The sequence below is a fragment of the Haemaphysalis longicornis genome, unplaced genomic scaffold (genome assembly GCF_048455015.1).
Source record: "Haemaphysalis longicornis isolate Haplotype H1 unplaced genomic scaffold, Haemaphysalis longicornis Haplotype H1 scaffold_115, whole genome shotgun sequence".
In the NCBI taxonomy this organism is placed as follows: domain Eukaryota; kingdom Metazoa; phylum Arthropoda; class Arachnida; order Ixodida; family Ixodidae; genus Haemaphysalis; species Haemaphysalis longicornis.
This window is the reverse complement of record NW_027526220.1, coordinates 297,018-313,182: the sequence shown is the minus strand read 5'-3', so window position 1 is coordinate 313,182 and position 16,165 is coordinate 297,018. Positions and strand designations below refer to the sequence as shown.

Below are 16,165 nucleotides of genomic sequence, written 5' to 3'. Positions count from 1 at the left end.
CAACTATTTGCCAGGTCTATTCGGAAGGTGTATTATGTGTTGAGCGCGGATACTTTCTGTCCGGTTCGTTAAATAAGCAAGAACAGGAGGAGAGACAGGAGTTTTTTTATTATTGTGATGACTTCCGAAGTAATTATCAGTAATACAATCTACCATCAATAGAAAAACCAATTGCTTACCATTAATTACTGTTTTATGATGAACTCAAAACTATATAATCCGTAAGGTCGTTCAGTGAATATATCATTGGCATGTTACGAAAAATATAAGCTCTTAGAGGTACCATTTTAAGATCGGTACCGAAGGTTTTTTGACGAGATGTGACTTATCGCTGGAGAACGAGTCTTACATGTCTTGAGAAATGGGTGCAGTGCTCTCTGTTATTTCTAAAAGGGTATACTCATAAGAAAAGTGACTGTTTATTGTGTGAGGGTGCCTCGTGTGGACACATTAGCTAGGCCGATATTGCGAGAGAATGTGGTAAATGAGAGTGAAAGTGAACATGCTTTGTGCCACATTTTCTTGCACAGAACCGTTATGGTAATATTGTAATATTGCTGCTAGAATCGATCACAGAAGTACGATCCATCACCTTATCAGTGACGATATATTTGAAGTACTGGTTTGTGAGTTGCCCTGTTTTAACATGTCATTCCGGGGGGGGGGGGGGGGGTTTAGACGTTTCTGTGATTGGCACCTTTCCCAGTGTGTGTGAGGCTATGATAACTAGCTCAGTCAGGATACCCAGATTGTCATACTTCAGTGGTGCTTATCTCCTTAGCCCTACCTATCACAGTTGGCTGGAGTGGCGCAGCGTGTGGTTATGCACACTTAAGTCCCCTTCTTCACAAGAGAACAGAGCAGTAAGCATAAAGCGCTCGCCGCAGCACTGCCAGATGCCACAGCTACAGCTGGTTCTCCAGTCGTAGAAGCAATGTCGTAGGGTGCGCTGATTAGTTCAGCCGCAGCGGAGGCGAAGGCGGGGTCCAATTCGTCTCCCTGATATGGTTTGCTCCTGAAATTATGCTCTGGTGTGCCCCGGCGAGCAGCTTCGGCACATTCGCGTGAAAAAAGTGTACCGCTTGCGTTTTTCAAAAAAGAGATGTTTTTACTTCCGATTAGATTAGTATTGAGACATATAACATGCAAGCACGCAGTCGGAGTGTGTGGATACGTTACTCAACAGTTTTATGTGGGTAATATTGTCAAAAACATTCTTCGCACGGGGATTTCTCTCTGCATGCTTTATAGCCGTGCCCGTACCGAACATACTTGAAGCATGTACGCTGCCTTAGGGCATAAGGTCGGATTTCAACAAGCGCCGTAATGAAGTACTGAGGTAGGGTGAATGTAAAAACGTCAATTAAACGTTTTTCGTCCGAGTTTTTTTGCCATGAAGACTGATTGTTATTCTTTTCGCAGTAACCAGTCTCTTATCCAACATACTTCTAGGAGGTCTCGTTCAGTTTCGCGAGTAAGTTCTGCTTAAACATTTTTACAGGGCATTGTGCCGAGACAGTTACGGTTAGGTTGCAGAGGCTCGTCTGGCTCAGGAGCTTATATGGGGGCTTTTCAGTGGATATTTCATTTAACATGTCCTGCACTTACAGCTGTTTACAGCTGAGCTTACACCTTATAGCTGTCAATCACGACTTATTTTATAAGCTGAGCAGTTTTGTGTACTGACTTGTTTACGATCATTGTGTCAGGGTCGAGAAGTTAACTCACGAAAATGCTTGAAATTTGTGTAGTTTGCTTAACACCAGGCCTGCAAATGGCTTCGATTAATCGGAGATAACCTTCCTAGGGAGATGGCATTAGCAGCGAAGAACGTCGGAAATACCATGCCCAAAAATAAAACCTGGCTAGGGGTACTGGGTTTATTGATGTAACCCTGATGCCTAGCTAGGTTACGGAGCTCCCTCCGCGGTAAACAGAGAGATACCCCGGCCGCTGGAGTGTGAACAAGGCTCCTACTCCCAGCTTTTGTGGTTTGTATCTCTCTGCACTTAAACACATCGCTGAAAATTGGCGCAGCTTATGTTTGAGGCTCGGGATACGCGATGTCGCCGCTGAGCATCCATGATACTGCTCAAAGTGCCAAATGGAGAAGATAACTATGACAATGTAAGTTAAATCGCGGAAAAACCAAATGACAGAATGAAGATGACATAACCGGGCTCCAAAGGCGCAGTGTGTGACAATGCGCTCTTTACAGTCGAAAATATAGAAATGCAGAGTGGATTGCAGAAATACGTTTTGAGCCGTAGATTTAAAAAACAACAATGCCTCTTTGCAGACGAGAGGGTTCGGCACAGTGACAGCCAGTCACAAGAAGACACAGAAGAAGAAACGTATATTCCGGTCGCAAAGACTAACTGTAACAATGTTCTGAACTAAAACGGACACGTACATGACGAGTGTTGTATGAGTTATACGGAAAATTCCAGCCTTTGAACATGGCACGAAACGGCTAAAATATATTGAGCAAAAAAGTCATTCGAATGTGTGTACATGACGGGGTGTATTATTGTTTTACGCTGAGCACTGAAAGAACGCGAAAGCAGTTTCATAACGCGAACATACTTTTAGGGAGAGGACCTAGCAGGAGTAAAAAAAGACGACTATGATCTGGTTGGGGAGAACAAATTCCGAATACATGCGTATACGAGCACCAAAAGTGAGACACTCCTTGTGCGCCATGTTTGCATGTTTCCAGAATGTCAAATTGAAGTTCTTATAAGGTGTAACTATTTTATTATTAATATCGCGACACTGCACAATGTGGCATCTAAAAACATTCAGAAAAATTATTTCTTAAGGCTGTTATGCCGACATTACATGTCGGTAAGAGATGCCTATATCGCTCTAATGAACTCTAGTTTTAGAAGAATGACGTCTGTAGAGAGGGCGAGAGAATAGTACCCCATAACCGCTGCATCCTGTGTCACAAAGTGTGCCCGAATATGAAATAAGTTTATACTGTTTGCACGTTCATTCGAAGCTGAAAAAGCTTTCCATGCAGAATTGCACCTCAGCTGCGTGCTGCGGCCACCATCTCCCTACCATAGAATGTACAGTAGGTCAATACGAACGATGACGTGCGATTTGATGTTTAAACCATTCCGAGGGAAGATTTTTTTTTCAGAGCAAAACTACGTCCCCATCCTGTAGCAGTGTGCTGTGGTTGGCAGGTGAAAAACTCTATATGAACGTTTTATATCACAACAAGACTGGATAACAGTGGAATGTCTAAGAAAACTTTGGGTGTAGTTACAAGTACAGGAACGGGTTTTGTATTTTGTGCATTTTGTTTCGTGCGCGGTGCACTCATAAAATACTAAAATGGCTAACACATGTTTTCTTACATGATTTGACAGTCAATCTTAAAAAAAGTAATAAAAATGAAATTAAAAATGATGGACGCGTGCGCTTTTGACTTTATTAGACATACTTCGCTTACCAGCGGATTGGTCGGGGCGTAGTCCAAACTAGCACAGCATACGAAATGCATTCTTTCCATGTTCAATTTAGCATTTTCAGAACTTATGTGCATAATTACGCTTGCATAAAGTTTAGCGTTATCCCAACACGCTAAACTACAACAAAGCTCCAGTTAACAGCCCCCTTCCACAGATACACATTTACCACTGAATATCTGATTCACCGCTTCCAAAATCTGCGCGGCGAGCATCGTCATCGACATGCGGACAATACCTAGCCAACTCTCACACTTGAGGGCTCTTTGGTCCGGGATACCCTTGCGCTAATAAACACAAACCTACATGCACAACTCACACGTTGTGGACGTGTTATCGATAACGAACATTTACCCGAATCTCTGGCCCTTTTTTTATCAAAGTTAGAGGTGATACCTCTGCGTAGCCACACAGCTCCAGGCGAAGTTTTGATCGGAGGAAATCTCGGCTGCATTTTCGAAGCCACCCTAACTAAGCGCATTCTGAAGAAAATATTTTAGATTTGTTATTTTGTATGTCGTTCTTTTCTTGTATATTCAGTTACGAGAACAGGCCGAAGTACCAATTTTCACCGAAAGGTGGCAATACAAATGCACCTACATTACGCATAATACGCTTTCACTGATAATGTTAATGTAAAGGGCTTTTGAGAAACGTACCCAATGCCTTCAGTTGTTCTACGATGAAAATGTTAAATAAAACGCTGTTTACAGTATTGGTCAAGCTATCTAAAGTACTTTGTGAGGTCGTTGTAACCGTGATTATGACTTAGTAGCTTTGTGTGATTAGCCCAATGAATTTCAAGTGAAAACTTCTACATTTGTTTTAATAAAATAAGCTTCACCTTGTGCGGAAATTATTTTTGGAAAACAAAAATGTGCAAGCAACCAGTTCACTATAACTTACGGATTTGGGGAAATGGTACAGCATCCGTCGGGTCACCTGGAAAGAGAAGTAGAAATTTTAAATGTTGGTGTTATGATGTAAGCCTAATAACCGCAGTGAAGCTGGTTTTTGGTGTGTGTAACTTTTGGTGACTGCAACAGAGGAGGCCAAACTCGCTTAGGTGATTTTAATTCTGAGCCAGCCTTATACGAAATCGCACAATTGCAGCTGTTACACTGCAAAACCACTTTCTATGAAATTCCGGCACGTTAGCGAATCCTTTACGTACAAATATTTTACCGAAGCTACTTTCCGCGAGCTTCATCCACCTAGCACTTGGCTACGACTAATTGCGAGCCTAAAACTGAAACCACACTGATAATCAGTTCTTGTTTCACATCCACGTGCGTATTGCGCTGGTGTCTGCTCATCGATATTAATTTCCGGAAATTATGCAATGATACTGAAAGCTAATCAAAGTGCGTTACCAGTGATTTCCACATTTGGGGTGCTAACCTTGCACTAGTTGACTTAAGTCTGCGTATCCAATGCCAAGTGCCCTATCCGCCATTGTAGCCGGGACCATAGTGTTGCAGGGAATTTAAGCTGCCATCGTTTGTAAATTGTGGCTTAGTGCAATGGCAATCTGGCGAGCCAGTGGACGTAACGAAATGGGCTTATAACTTCAGCGGTTATTATGGGCATTCCCTCATTCCCATTTTCACATGCAGATATCAGCAGTGACACATCGGGTGATAGGTTCGCCAGAACATGCCCGCGGCCTACCAACAAGCATTCATGCTCGCCCTCCAACCTCCCTGTCTCCTTGCCTGCTCTTATTTTGCTTAGGCCGCTGCCATAATAGAAATGGGAGCATATAAGGAAACTACGGGGTCATACTTCTCTCTGCTTATTCGGCACATGATTGAATTCAGTGCGCGGACACCGTGGGATGATTCTTACAACCTACAGAGACCGCACTGAAAGGGCAAGTTTTGCGCTGCCCAAATCACTTGTCTGAATCCTCAAATGCCGAAAACCTCACGTAACCTAAAAAACACAGGAAAATCATTTGTAATCATTATTTACAGATAAATAGCTCACAGTAATTTTCGCAAAAGAGTGGTTACATAAAAAGTCAACTAGTCAAAAAAAAAGCACCGTAGCATATCAGCTAAAGTATGCGGTATTTACCACGATGATGATAGCGATTATTGGTGTTTAATGGCGCAAGGTCAATTAGGGGGATGGGAGGGCAAACAAATTACCTAGATGAAGAAAAATCAATCTTAACAGTAACTAAAATTCCCCCGTTAAACGAAAAAAAGAAGTTCGGTTTTAATGAAACCAGGCCAATGGAGGGCGAAGAGCGCGACAAAACTATTCATTGAAAAAGTAGTCTGAAGAGTGAGTAAAACTGGACGGACAAAGTGAAAAAAAAGAAAGAAATTGGTTGAAAGCACGGTGCAAGACTATTCTTACACCGTGGCTGAAAGCAATTAAGATGGCTTCTGCTTGGGTTCAGCTTTAAATAATAAGCTTTAAAATAAGATGTAAAAATCTAACCCCGATAAATAAATAAAAATGCCTGATACAGGGAATTCAGGAAAAATTGGAATGGTGTAGATGAAGATGTTTGTAAAATTACGGGAAGTGTTTTCATTGTGTTCTGTCAAATTCATTACTTTCAATAAAAACGAAGATTACTAATGTAGGTGCACCGCATCTGCTAAACTAGGGTTTTGAAGATACAATGCGCAGGTGCAAGTGCACGGCATGCGTGTTTCCCATTCGTAATCTAGCTGAGGCAGCTCCGAAGAACGGGTTTTGTAAGTGTATCGTCTCGTAAGTCTCGTCTCATCTCGTAAGTGTATCGTGTTTCGTCTCGAGTGTGTTTTTATTACATTTAGTTGGTTGTCTCTTCTTTTTTCTTATTTTTGCTGCCATAATTGGTGAGGCGCTCTCCCAATCATGATTTAACATCCTCGTACCTCAGGTGTGGGCGATATACGTCACTGGAGCATGCGGTCACAGCGGCAATGTGGTCTGGAATTACGTTGCCTAAAATGGGGACACTGAAGTGATATGTAAACATTGCGGGATTACTAGCGCAAATTGTAGTCCGGAGTCCCCAGGCCATGTTTCGACTACTCTAGGCGCGTTTACGCGATTTTATTTAGTAGAAAAACTAATTCGAAAATGCTGTCCTCCTCTCTTTACGCTCGCCCATTTTCTGTGGCGTTTTCGTGTGACGTCAGGAGGGGATGAGCGGGCAATTGGCTGCGATACTGCACGGCTCCCCGGCCTTCAGACAGAGTCAGTCGGCCCAGCGTTTCGTCCGCCGGCCGCCGGCGGGTCGTCGCAATCAAGGAGGTTAAAAAAAATTGCTTGGTAGCAATTCGTTCGTTCAGTTGAAACGAAGCCAGGACACGTTTGTGAATGGAAGAATGTGCCTTTCTTTACTTGGTTTGTTTGTACACTGTATCTAGCTCCAAGTCAAGGTCGCTTCACACAAGCGCTGCACAAGCGCACATGCGACGCTTCGCTGACTGGTACGCCAGTAGGAAAATATAAGGCCTCTTGAAGGCGGGAGAAGAGTCAGCGAAGTCAATATAGGTACTAAGGAAATAAAATCAACTGATATTTTTACCGTACAGCGTAAAACAAGGGCACGGGAAGCACTTTTTTGCTCTGGGCGAACAAGCACAGCGGTCAGCAACACGACTACGCATCTGCGAACGCTTTTCCGTCTACGAAATGCAATTGGTAGACGTGAGCTACTGTGGAAACTCGGGCGACGCTTACTGCACGAGCGCAGTACAACAAATAGTCACCTAAGCTACTTGAAATGCCAAAACTAAATAAAAGTGTAAACCGGTTGTACAATATATACCCTATATTAGCAAAGCCTTGGCATCCCGTTCCGTGGCTCAGTGGTATGGGGCTCTAGGTATGTCACCGCAAGTATTTTGCAAGTCACGAGTTCGAATCCCCGCGGGTATGTGCTTTTTTTTGTAAGTTAACTTTTTTGTTTTCCGCCGATGTTTTTTATATTGAGTTCACCTTTTTTTGGGCCGCAACGTTCATGGCTACACGAACTAGTTCACAAAACGCGCGCAGGCTGGCACTGGCGCGCTAGCGAGGTCTCGTTGGCGTGCTGTTGCCATAAGCACCGACTGCTTGCAGGCAGTGGGCACAGGCCAGAATGAACAGACCTTGGCCTGGTGCGAACACGCTTTTTACGATACAGGCATGAGGGAGGCAAGCTCCAAATATGGGGGAAAAGCGCATGACATTTGGGCGTCTGCGGGTACGCGGAGGGCGTTCATGCACTGCGTAGGTCTCGGCTAGTGAATGCTACGACTACAAGCCGTTCTGGGAGGCTTATCTTGTGCATTTTACAGCCGACAACATGGCAGAAGCGCGGTACGATGATTACTGAGATATTGAGAATGCCCATACAACAACGCCATTGGTTATGTTTTACAGAACCGAAACCGAAACTTGTTTGATTGCTAATCTTGGGCATCGTCCAATCACGGCGCCCCACCTCCCAACGTCACAGCCTTAGTTGGTGCGGCCGCCGCAAACCGCGCATGGTAGTTTTTCTTCTTTCGCGCTTTGTAAAATAATTACCGATTTGTCAACCGGATAAACGATGAAAAGTGTGCTAATTTGAGCCAGTCTACGCAGTGCAAGCAAAAACGGGAGCTTGACAAATTCACTTCAGTGTCCCTTTAAGCCAGCACTGTGTTATTGTGTGGTTTTGGTATTAGTAGGCACTATTGTTTTGATAAGGTAACTTTAGTCAATGTTTTTATGAGATTGACGTGGTTTAAGAACTGTAAGAACACCTACTAAATAAGTAAAAACCAGACATTTTTGTGTTTTTGTTCGTGTTTGTGTTGAATGGTAATGAGAACAACGTTTGCTTCATTTCCGAAAATATTCCTATGCCTGCCTATTCTTTGAGCTGTTAAAATCTGGGTGACGAGCAAAACATGACGCCACGGAGGCCGACCTAAATGTATCAGCGTAGAATGTGTGTATGGGTATTTTAAAACAAAACTTTCCACCTCTACCAGCCAACGATTCCTTCGTGGCGTGCGGCACAAGAAACTCTGAACGTGGATGAGGAGGCGGAGGGTGGTTTTCGCTCCCGGAGCGCAGTGTAGATGGCGCGGTGATAGGACTCTATTACCAAGCGTTTCCCGCGCGTAGCTGCCTGCTCGTAGCGGCGGGCGCATTGGAGGGACGGTTTTTTCGTCTGCTTTAGCGACAGTTCTTTTTGGCCTGTTCTGGCGCGGTTCCCGTCTATTGCGCGCTTCCGTTGCACGGCTTGATTAACTTGTTCGACAGTACCTCTTGGGTAACTCGGACCCGACGGAATTAAGTGGTCGTACGGCAAAAATAGGCTAAGGATTGGTTTGCAGGGCGGGAAAAGAAAATGTAGATACCACATGCAGAAAGCTGGCCGCCAGAGAAACGCTACGTTTTGCTCACTGCTTGCGCACTACGAATGGGACTCCGTTTTGTAAATTGGTGAATACGAATTCGGCTGTGTTTTAACAAGTATTACGAAAGGCGAAAGGAGCAACTATATCTGACAAATAGCGATTGTAAAAGTTCCGTCAGCTTTCTCGCAATTCTGAAACTTATTAAAGTAACTAGTTGAACTCAGTATAAATGGGAATCACTAAGCTCTTATGCCGAATTGTTTGGATGTCTGCGCTTGTGCTGCGCGTTGGTGTAACCCCTAGCTAGCACATAAGGATGGTTAGGGTCCGCTGTCTCCCTCTTTGAAGACGCTCCTCTCCGTTTTCTGCCGACGGATAGCCGGGCTACAGCAGTGGCGTCGTCCGCCGCTCTAGCCTAGCCGTGATCGACGCTCCTGCGTTCGGGACGGCTCCCCCATGAATTCCAGGTAACGGCTGGCAGAATCTCTGGTTTCCTCTCTGTAGAGCCCGCGTGTGTGAATTCAACTGACGTCGCATGGGCAAGTGTTAGGAGTGTCGTTTAAAGCTTTGCTTTCCAACCACCTTCACAGCGTGAATGGGAGCCAATTATTTTATTGTAAGTCTCAAACAACTGTTAAAATACGTCCTCCCTGTGAGTTTCGTTTCTCGGTTGCAGGAAATATGTGTCAGAGGCAACAGGAGACCACTGCTAAAGGGCAACAAATTCAGAGTCTTGTAGGTGGCATTTAATGATTCCTCGTCCTCCTCAGCTTGCACTTTACCTTTACCTTTACCTTTAAAGTGCACACTTTAGAGGAAAAGGCCTAGGAATTGAGATTTAAAACAAAAGTGGAACGTTACGTACACTTCACAATTAGAACAAAAGGATTTATTTCTAGTCTGGAATTTACAGGGTTGTCAATTCCAGAGTGGAATTAAAATCTTTTAATGTGCATTAGTGACCCAAGCACGAGTGATCAGCGTGAAACTACGAGCTTTGGGTTGAGCTTGTGCTACAAGCTAGAGTCGCAAAGCCCTAAGTTTAGAACTGGGTCCACAACTTTTCATGCCGTCTTCCAGTCTGCCCAGTACACGACGCTCTGATAGCCTATTTGTGATTTCAATCAATTTTGAAAAGGTGCAAAAGTGAAGTTTTATCCACGCCATTGGATTGATGGTATAATATTTTTAAAACGAGCGTTGTTTTGAACATTTTTACAGAGGATAGTCTTTCTTGGGCTACTTAAACGTGGAAACTTAAGTCTGACCATATGTCTGTCTGTCTGTAAGCCTACCTCTTCGTCCTTCGATTCAGGCGCCCAGGAAAAGTTAAAGGAGTCGTTGAACAAGATGCTTATATAGGAAAAAATATTTTTAAATAGACTAGCTCTTTTTCTAACACTGGTGTTAATATTCATACTTGTGAAGATTATTCAGCAAATGAAAATACCAGGCAATTTTTTTGGAAATGTTTATAGAGGACATAAATGTCAGCCTCTAATCGAGGAGAGTGTCCTTAAATTTTTCTTGTTTGAGCGGAATGTCCAACTTATTGAGAATAATGTCAGGGTCCGGCCACATCACGCGCCTTTCGAGTGCTGGTCATCGTACTGTACCCTAAACGCTTTTACAGATAGTACTACATCCTGAAAACTCAAAATGCTAAGAAATAAACTGGGGAGTTAGTATTTGTGTAAACAATAAAAATTTTGACAAACAAAAAATCATCAGCTTTCGCGTACTGATACCCCTGACGCTGTAGTGCATTCAGATTCACCGAACTGCGCCTACGGCGTAGCAGTTGTGGAAAAATCTCATGTTCAGAGTTGCCCACTAGACGTCGTGGATACGCACGGCCCTAGTAGGTGGTACAAAGCGTGCGCTTAGATAGCTGAATGATATCTAAATAGCCAACCAGAATGCTGCGTGATTCATAGGTCAGCATTTTGGACCCCACAGAGAATTTTTTTCGTGGATTACCATTCGAACTTGACTTTCCTTAACTTCAGGTATTAGCTGGTAAACATCGTAGGTTCTACACCTGTAGTTGCGAAACAGCTTCAGGGGATACGCCGACCCCATCTTCGGTTCTCAGAGGAATAACCAACATCGATATAAGGGCTTGCAAACGTATAAAAGCGATTTATGGTAATGCGTCTTCAGGGTTTTACAGTGTAACATCAAAATAATGTCAGTTTGTGTAAGCAATAAACGGGCAACTCTTCAGATAGTACATGACATACTGATACCCTTATGCTGGCTCCTTGTTAGCTTTTGTGGCTTTGCGAGAGGCAAAGGGCAGAAGGTGCTACCTCATTTCCACGTGCTTAAGCATGTCGGAAGAGTTGTACAAGGTTGTGAATAGATAACCAACTTTGCTCGCCTTTCACATGACTACCCTGGCAAATATTCAACGTCTAATTGGGTTATTATGGTTTAACGAAATGGCCGAGCGCAAAAGGGAGCCTCCATTTGTAATACAGTTTGGGTTTCTCCCTTTGTGGCGGCGATTTAAAACCGCGAATTGGGAACACGTCTGTTACGCCTATGTAGGTGAGTGTGAATGGTTTATCTGCGAAACTTGAAATGGCGTCTGACAGTGGTTGCTGAGACCTTTTCGCGACTACGCCCTCTATACCTTTCTCGAATTTTATAAAACGTGGGAGCGGTAGGTCGCACTTCTATTGAGTTGACTGTGTAGAAACTCAAGAAGACTGGGCTACCGAAGCTCTGAAACGATCGGCTTTAAGTGCACAGCGGAGCACCTTGTCTGCGTGCAGAAAAACAATCCCATCCTTGCATAAATAATGCTCACGCATTTAAGAAATAAACGCCTAATGTGCCAGGGGCGTTTTCAACCTTCATTAGCCCAGAAAGGCTCACGTAGCTGGTTATAACAAGATACAAGAAGAAACGTTTGTTCTGGTCATGTTCTTCTCAACTAAACTGCAAACTGCAAGTCAGCGAAATGTTGTACTGCATAGGGTGCTGGGACGAATGTGCGAGCGCATATCTGCGGACGTTGAAGCATTTACAGGTTATAATGCCGGTAAGCAACCCCCAAGCTACAAGTTGCGCCAAATTCGGCCACGGTACCCCTTTATCGCATTCACGTGTAATCTGAAGGTTGATGTGAAAGCACCATGTTTCTTTTAAAGTATTGTGATTAAACTTGGGAGAGGAACTGCGCGCATTCATGAGGCGTGTTTTCACATGAAATCTGGACCTCCATAAATCTGTGATGGGCATGAATGCGAGCATCTTGCTGGGTATCACACCGGTAATTTGAGTGACGCGATAATCCATAACCGTTGTTTAGCTGGACAGCACTGAGCATTTTTGTGCGCACAACCAATCTTGCGGGTGCGTTTGCTGCTGATGCATTGAGAGAGAGAGAGAGAACGCCTCTAATGAAAGCTGAAGAGGTCAGCCCCACTAACGGTAGGGCTTGCTACTTCAGATGGGGTGAATACAGTGGGGTGACAGCGGAAAATAGAGAGAACAAGAAAGGGAAAGACAGGGGTGGGAGAGGGGAAATCTACAGATATATAAAATGTTTTTGGTCAGAGGGTTCAAAGAACCTCTTCTAGCCTTGTTTCCGCAAGAAACGTAAGCAGACTTTTTGTACCTAGAACTGCCTCATCACGATTTGATACAATGTGTTGTACACATGTCTATAAGCTTGTAAGAACGAATGTGAAAATATAAAAACCTATGCACTTTTTCGATTACCAAGTGCTTATCGTTTATTTCACCCGAGCAACGCAACCGGCAACAAGTTAGCTACCACACTCCTCCAAAGTTTTTGCCGCTAGGCCAGCATTCAACCACCTTCATGTTTTTCAAGGCGGCTCCCTTTGCTACTGTTGCTTCTAGTATTGGAGTGCTATTCATGCCTTGGAAGTTCTTGCAAAAAATTGAATACATACCGAAGATACTGATGACCATTGAGAGCAGGAGGAGGAAGCATTGCAGCTTCATTGTGAGTGCAGTCGTCACGGTTCTAGCGAGACCGTTATGATACGGTGCAGCTTGTGGGTCCCAACACGCTTAACATTTCAGTGCAAAGGTAATCGCTAAAAAGACAGTTTTTCGGAGCTTTCCAATCGCGCTATACAAAGAATAGACGAGAGTACAGTTCTCCCATCTATCAACGGTCGATAGCGAATTCAACGTTTCTCGTGGAGACAAAAAGGTCACGACGCAATTTTCAGAGACCCAGTATGGTCCTAATCCATCACAGCTAGAGTCTGCGTTAGCTTTGTTTTGACAGTGTATCAGACTGCTTGTCCTGTATTCTTTTCGGGTTAACCTAAGGTAGCGGGCTATTTAAGGACACACACAACCGCTCTCAAACGCTTGCACGCGCAAACACAGACACGTACATGTACAAAAGAAGGTATTCCTTGAATCTAGTTAAAAATACAGAAAACGTTTTCGAAAACTTTGGAAAAAAGATCGCTTTGAATAACGTTTCGGCAGATGGGCCGGCCTTCGTCTGATCAGATCTGACGAAGGCCGGTGCGGCGGCCGAAACTTTATCAAAAACGTTCGTTTTGTGTATATATACATATATATATATATATATATATACATATATATATATATATATATATATATATATATATATATATACATATATATATATATATATATATATATATATATATATATATATATATATATATATATATATATATATATATATATATATATATATATACATATATATATATACATATATATATATATATATATATCTATAGCAGAACAGAAAGATACGGGACGAGGGACTCAGTAACGAAACATATCAAGGTTGCAGTCGTCATTGCCAGTGCTATTCGGCTGTTTCCGAGATATTTAATAGTGCCGAATGACGTGTGTTTGTCATGTTTCTTTAATACAGTGCTAAAAAGGCGAAAATATAAGTCGAGAAAAAATCCGCCGTTTTTCCGGGAGCGGGAGTCGAACCCACATCTCCGCATAACGCGTGCGGGGCGTTAACCAATTACGCTACCCCGCAGCGGCTCCCCTCTCGACTATTACCGGGAGGGGTTTATATTTACAAGTGCTCTGAGGCCGGTCAACTAGCGCCACCCCTCGACTACCGCGGGAGACATAGAACGTCTTTTTTCCCAGCGGCCGCCACGTAAGACGTGGTCGGAGGTCGGGGTTAGCAATTGGCATACCCGAACTGCTGGAGCCAGAGTCCTCGTAATGCATGTAGCAGAACAGAACGATACGGGACGAGGGACTCTGTAAGGACACATATCAAGGTTGCAGTCGTCATTGCCAGTGCTATTCGGCTGTTTCCGAGATATTTAATAGTGCCGAATGACGTGTGTTTGTCATGTTCCTTTAATACAGTGCTAAATAGGCGAAAATATAAGTCGAGAAAAAATCCGCCGTTGTTCCGGGAGCGGGAGTCGAACCCACATCTCCGCATAACGCGTGCGGTGCGTCAACCAATTGCGCTACCCCGCAGCGGCTGCCCTCTCGACCTTTACCGGGGGGGTTTATATTTACAAGTGCTCTGAGGCCAGTGAACTAGCGCCACCCCTCGACTACCGCGGGAGACGTAGAACGTCTTTTTTCCCAGCGGCCGCCACGTAAGACGTGGTCGGAGGTCGGGGTTAGCAAATGGCATATCCGAACTGCTGGAGCCAGAGTCCTCGTAATGGATGTAGCAGAACACACTAAACTTTTTTACACCCTTTTTGACCGAAAAGGGTGTAAAAACCTTGTCCCATGGCTAACACCTTTAAAAGGTGTTTTCGCAAAAAAAGGGTGTACGGACGAAAAAAGGGTGTAAGAACAAAAAAAAGGTGTTGAGGATGCTCAACACCCTTAAAGGGTGGTGAGGACGCTCAACACCCTAAATAAAGGGTGTTGAGCATCCTCACACCGTTATTTAAAGGTGATGGCATGCGCAGTACCATGGTGTTGCGCATGTCATCACCATAGCCTTGGAGGCTTGCGACCTATCACCATGGTGTCCTAATGCAATTCATGGCGACAGGTGTATGTCTGGAGGCTCTGTAAGTAAATGAAATGCAGCAATTTATGACTAATGGCACAATTTTAAGTTATATATACAGTGATCCCTCGTGGCATCAAACTCGGATATCTTGAAATATCGGTTAACTTGACATGACACACACAAAAAAAACGTAGTAGTCTGAACCAAAAAAGAAGAAATAATAGAACTTCACAATGTCATGCACGTGACATTGGTGCACTAGAGGGACCACTGAAAACCGCTATCAGTGTGCTCACTACACATTAGCATTCAAGTGATACAACTAGACAGAACTGGACCCCCACTACAATTGCAATCATGTTTTCTGGTGGTAGCTTCCAAAAACAATATCCCATGTGATGTGCACCCGTAGAGAACTTGTATTGGTATTTGTCGTCACAACTTTTTTAAAAGGCAGACAATCACATTTATAAGTTCTATTGACCATAAATTGCAAAATTTCTTTTGTGTCAAAAATCTTGAGACTCAAGCCGAATGAAACCACGTTTTCCGAACAAACTTTTACAATCGACAGTAAATGTTGCAACACAAAAAAAGAAACAAGAATGTTTGCAAAATTCTGTGCATGAATCCTGAGACTAAAACTAATTCACAACCATAAACTATGATTGAGGTGTCTATTAATAAACATTTTGGCAACTTCCCTTAAAACTTTACAGCCAAGCACATACCAAATATTAAGATACAAGCAATTATGAACTTCCTTCCCTCCGAATGCAATGAGGTGGACACAGCAGTCTGAATTATAAAGAACATTTATCTTTGACCTATAGCCGGCGTTCATTGAAAAGTTTAGCTGTCAATTTCTTCGTTTGGCAACACTGAAATAGCCACAACATGGCTTATCGCGCGGCTCGTGCCACTGCGGCCGCACGCCGAAGAAAAATATAACACCGACGTGCGTCGCCTGCTCCGTTTCAACTGATTCTCAACAGTGGTGTCATCAAAGTTGTTATAAAAGCACTCGCGTTGGAGTCAAGGCATTACTTTGCGTTCGGCGGGCTAGAGCTTGGAATGTCCAAACCATATCATGCGCTTAGCACGGACAAGTACCGCCAGAATCCAAGCACACCCTTTAGGGTGCTTGGATTCTTTCGCCGCAGGAGCACCCTTTTCTGCCCAAAATATCATAGGTAGGAGCTTTTCCTGCAAAAGCACCCACCTAAAGGGGTACAAAAAGGGTGCATCATCCTCGGTTCACAAATGGCGCTGCAGGTGTGCAGTCACATATGGCACAGTATGACACACAATTACGGTATGAAACATTCGTGCTTTCCAAGCTCCGTTCTATGAGACATTCCATT

The 16,165-nt window shown here is 43.7% G+C and overlaps 1 protein-coding gene across 1 annotated transcript in view; it reads right to left on the bottom strand.

Annotated features, from left to right (window-relative positions):
- Nucleotides 1-12,973, bottom strand: part of LOC144161467 (uncharacterized) — a 34,369-nt gene extending 21,396 nt beyond the window's left edge. Inside the window, exons 1-2 of the mRNA XM_077692121.1 lie at nt 12,751-12,973; nt 4,386-4,421 (exon numbers count right to left, since the gene is read on the bottom strand). Of these exons, the coding sequence (XP_077548247.1) occupies nt 4,386-4,421; nt 12,751-12,802 (88 nt within the window). The 5' untranslated portion in view covers nt 12,803-12,973. The remainder of the gene's footprint in view (nt 1-4,385; nt 4,422-12,750) is intronic.
- Nucleotides 12,974-16,165: the final 3,192 nt, after the last annotated feature.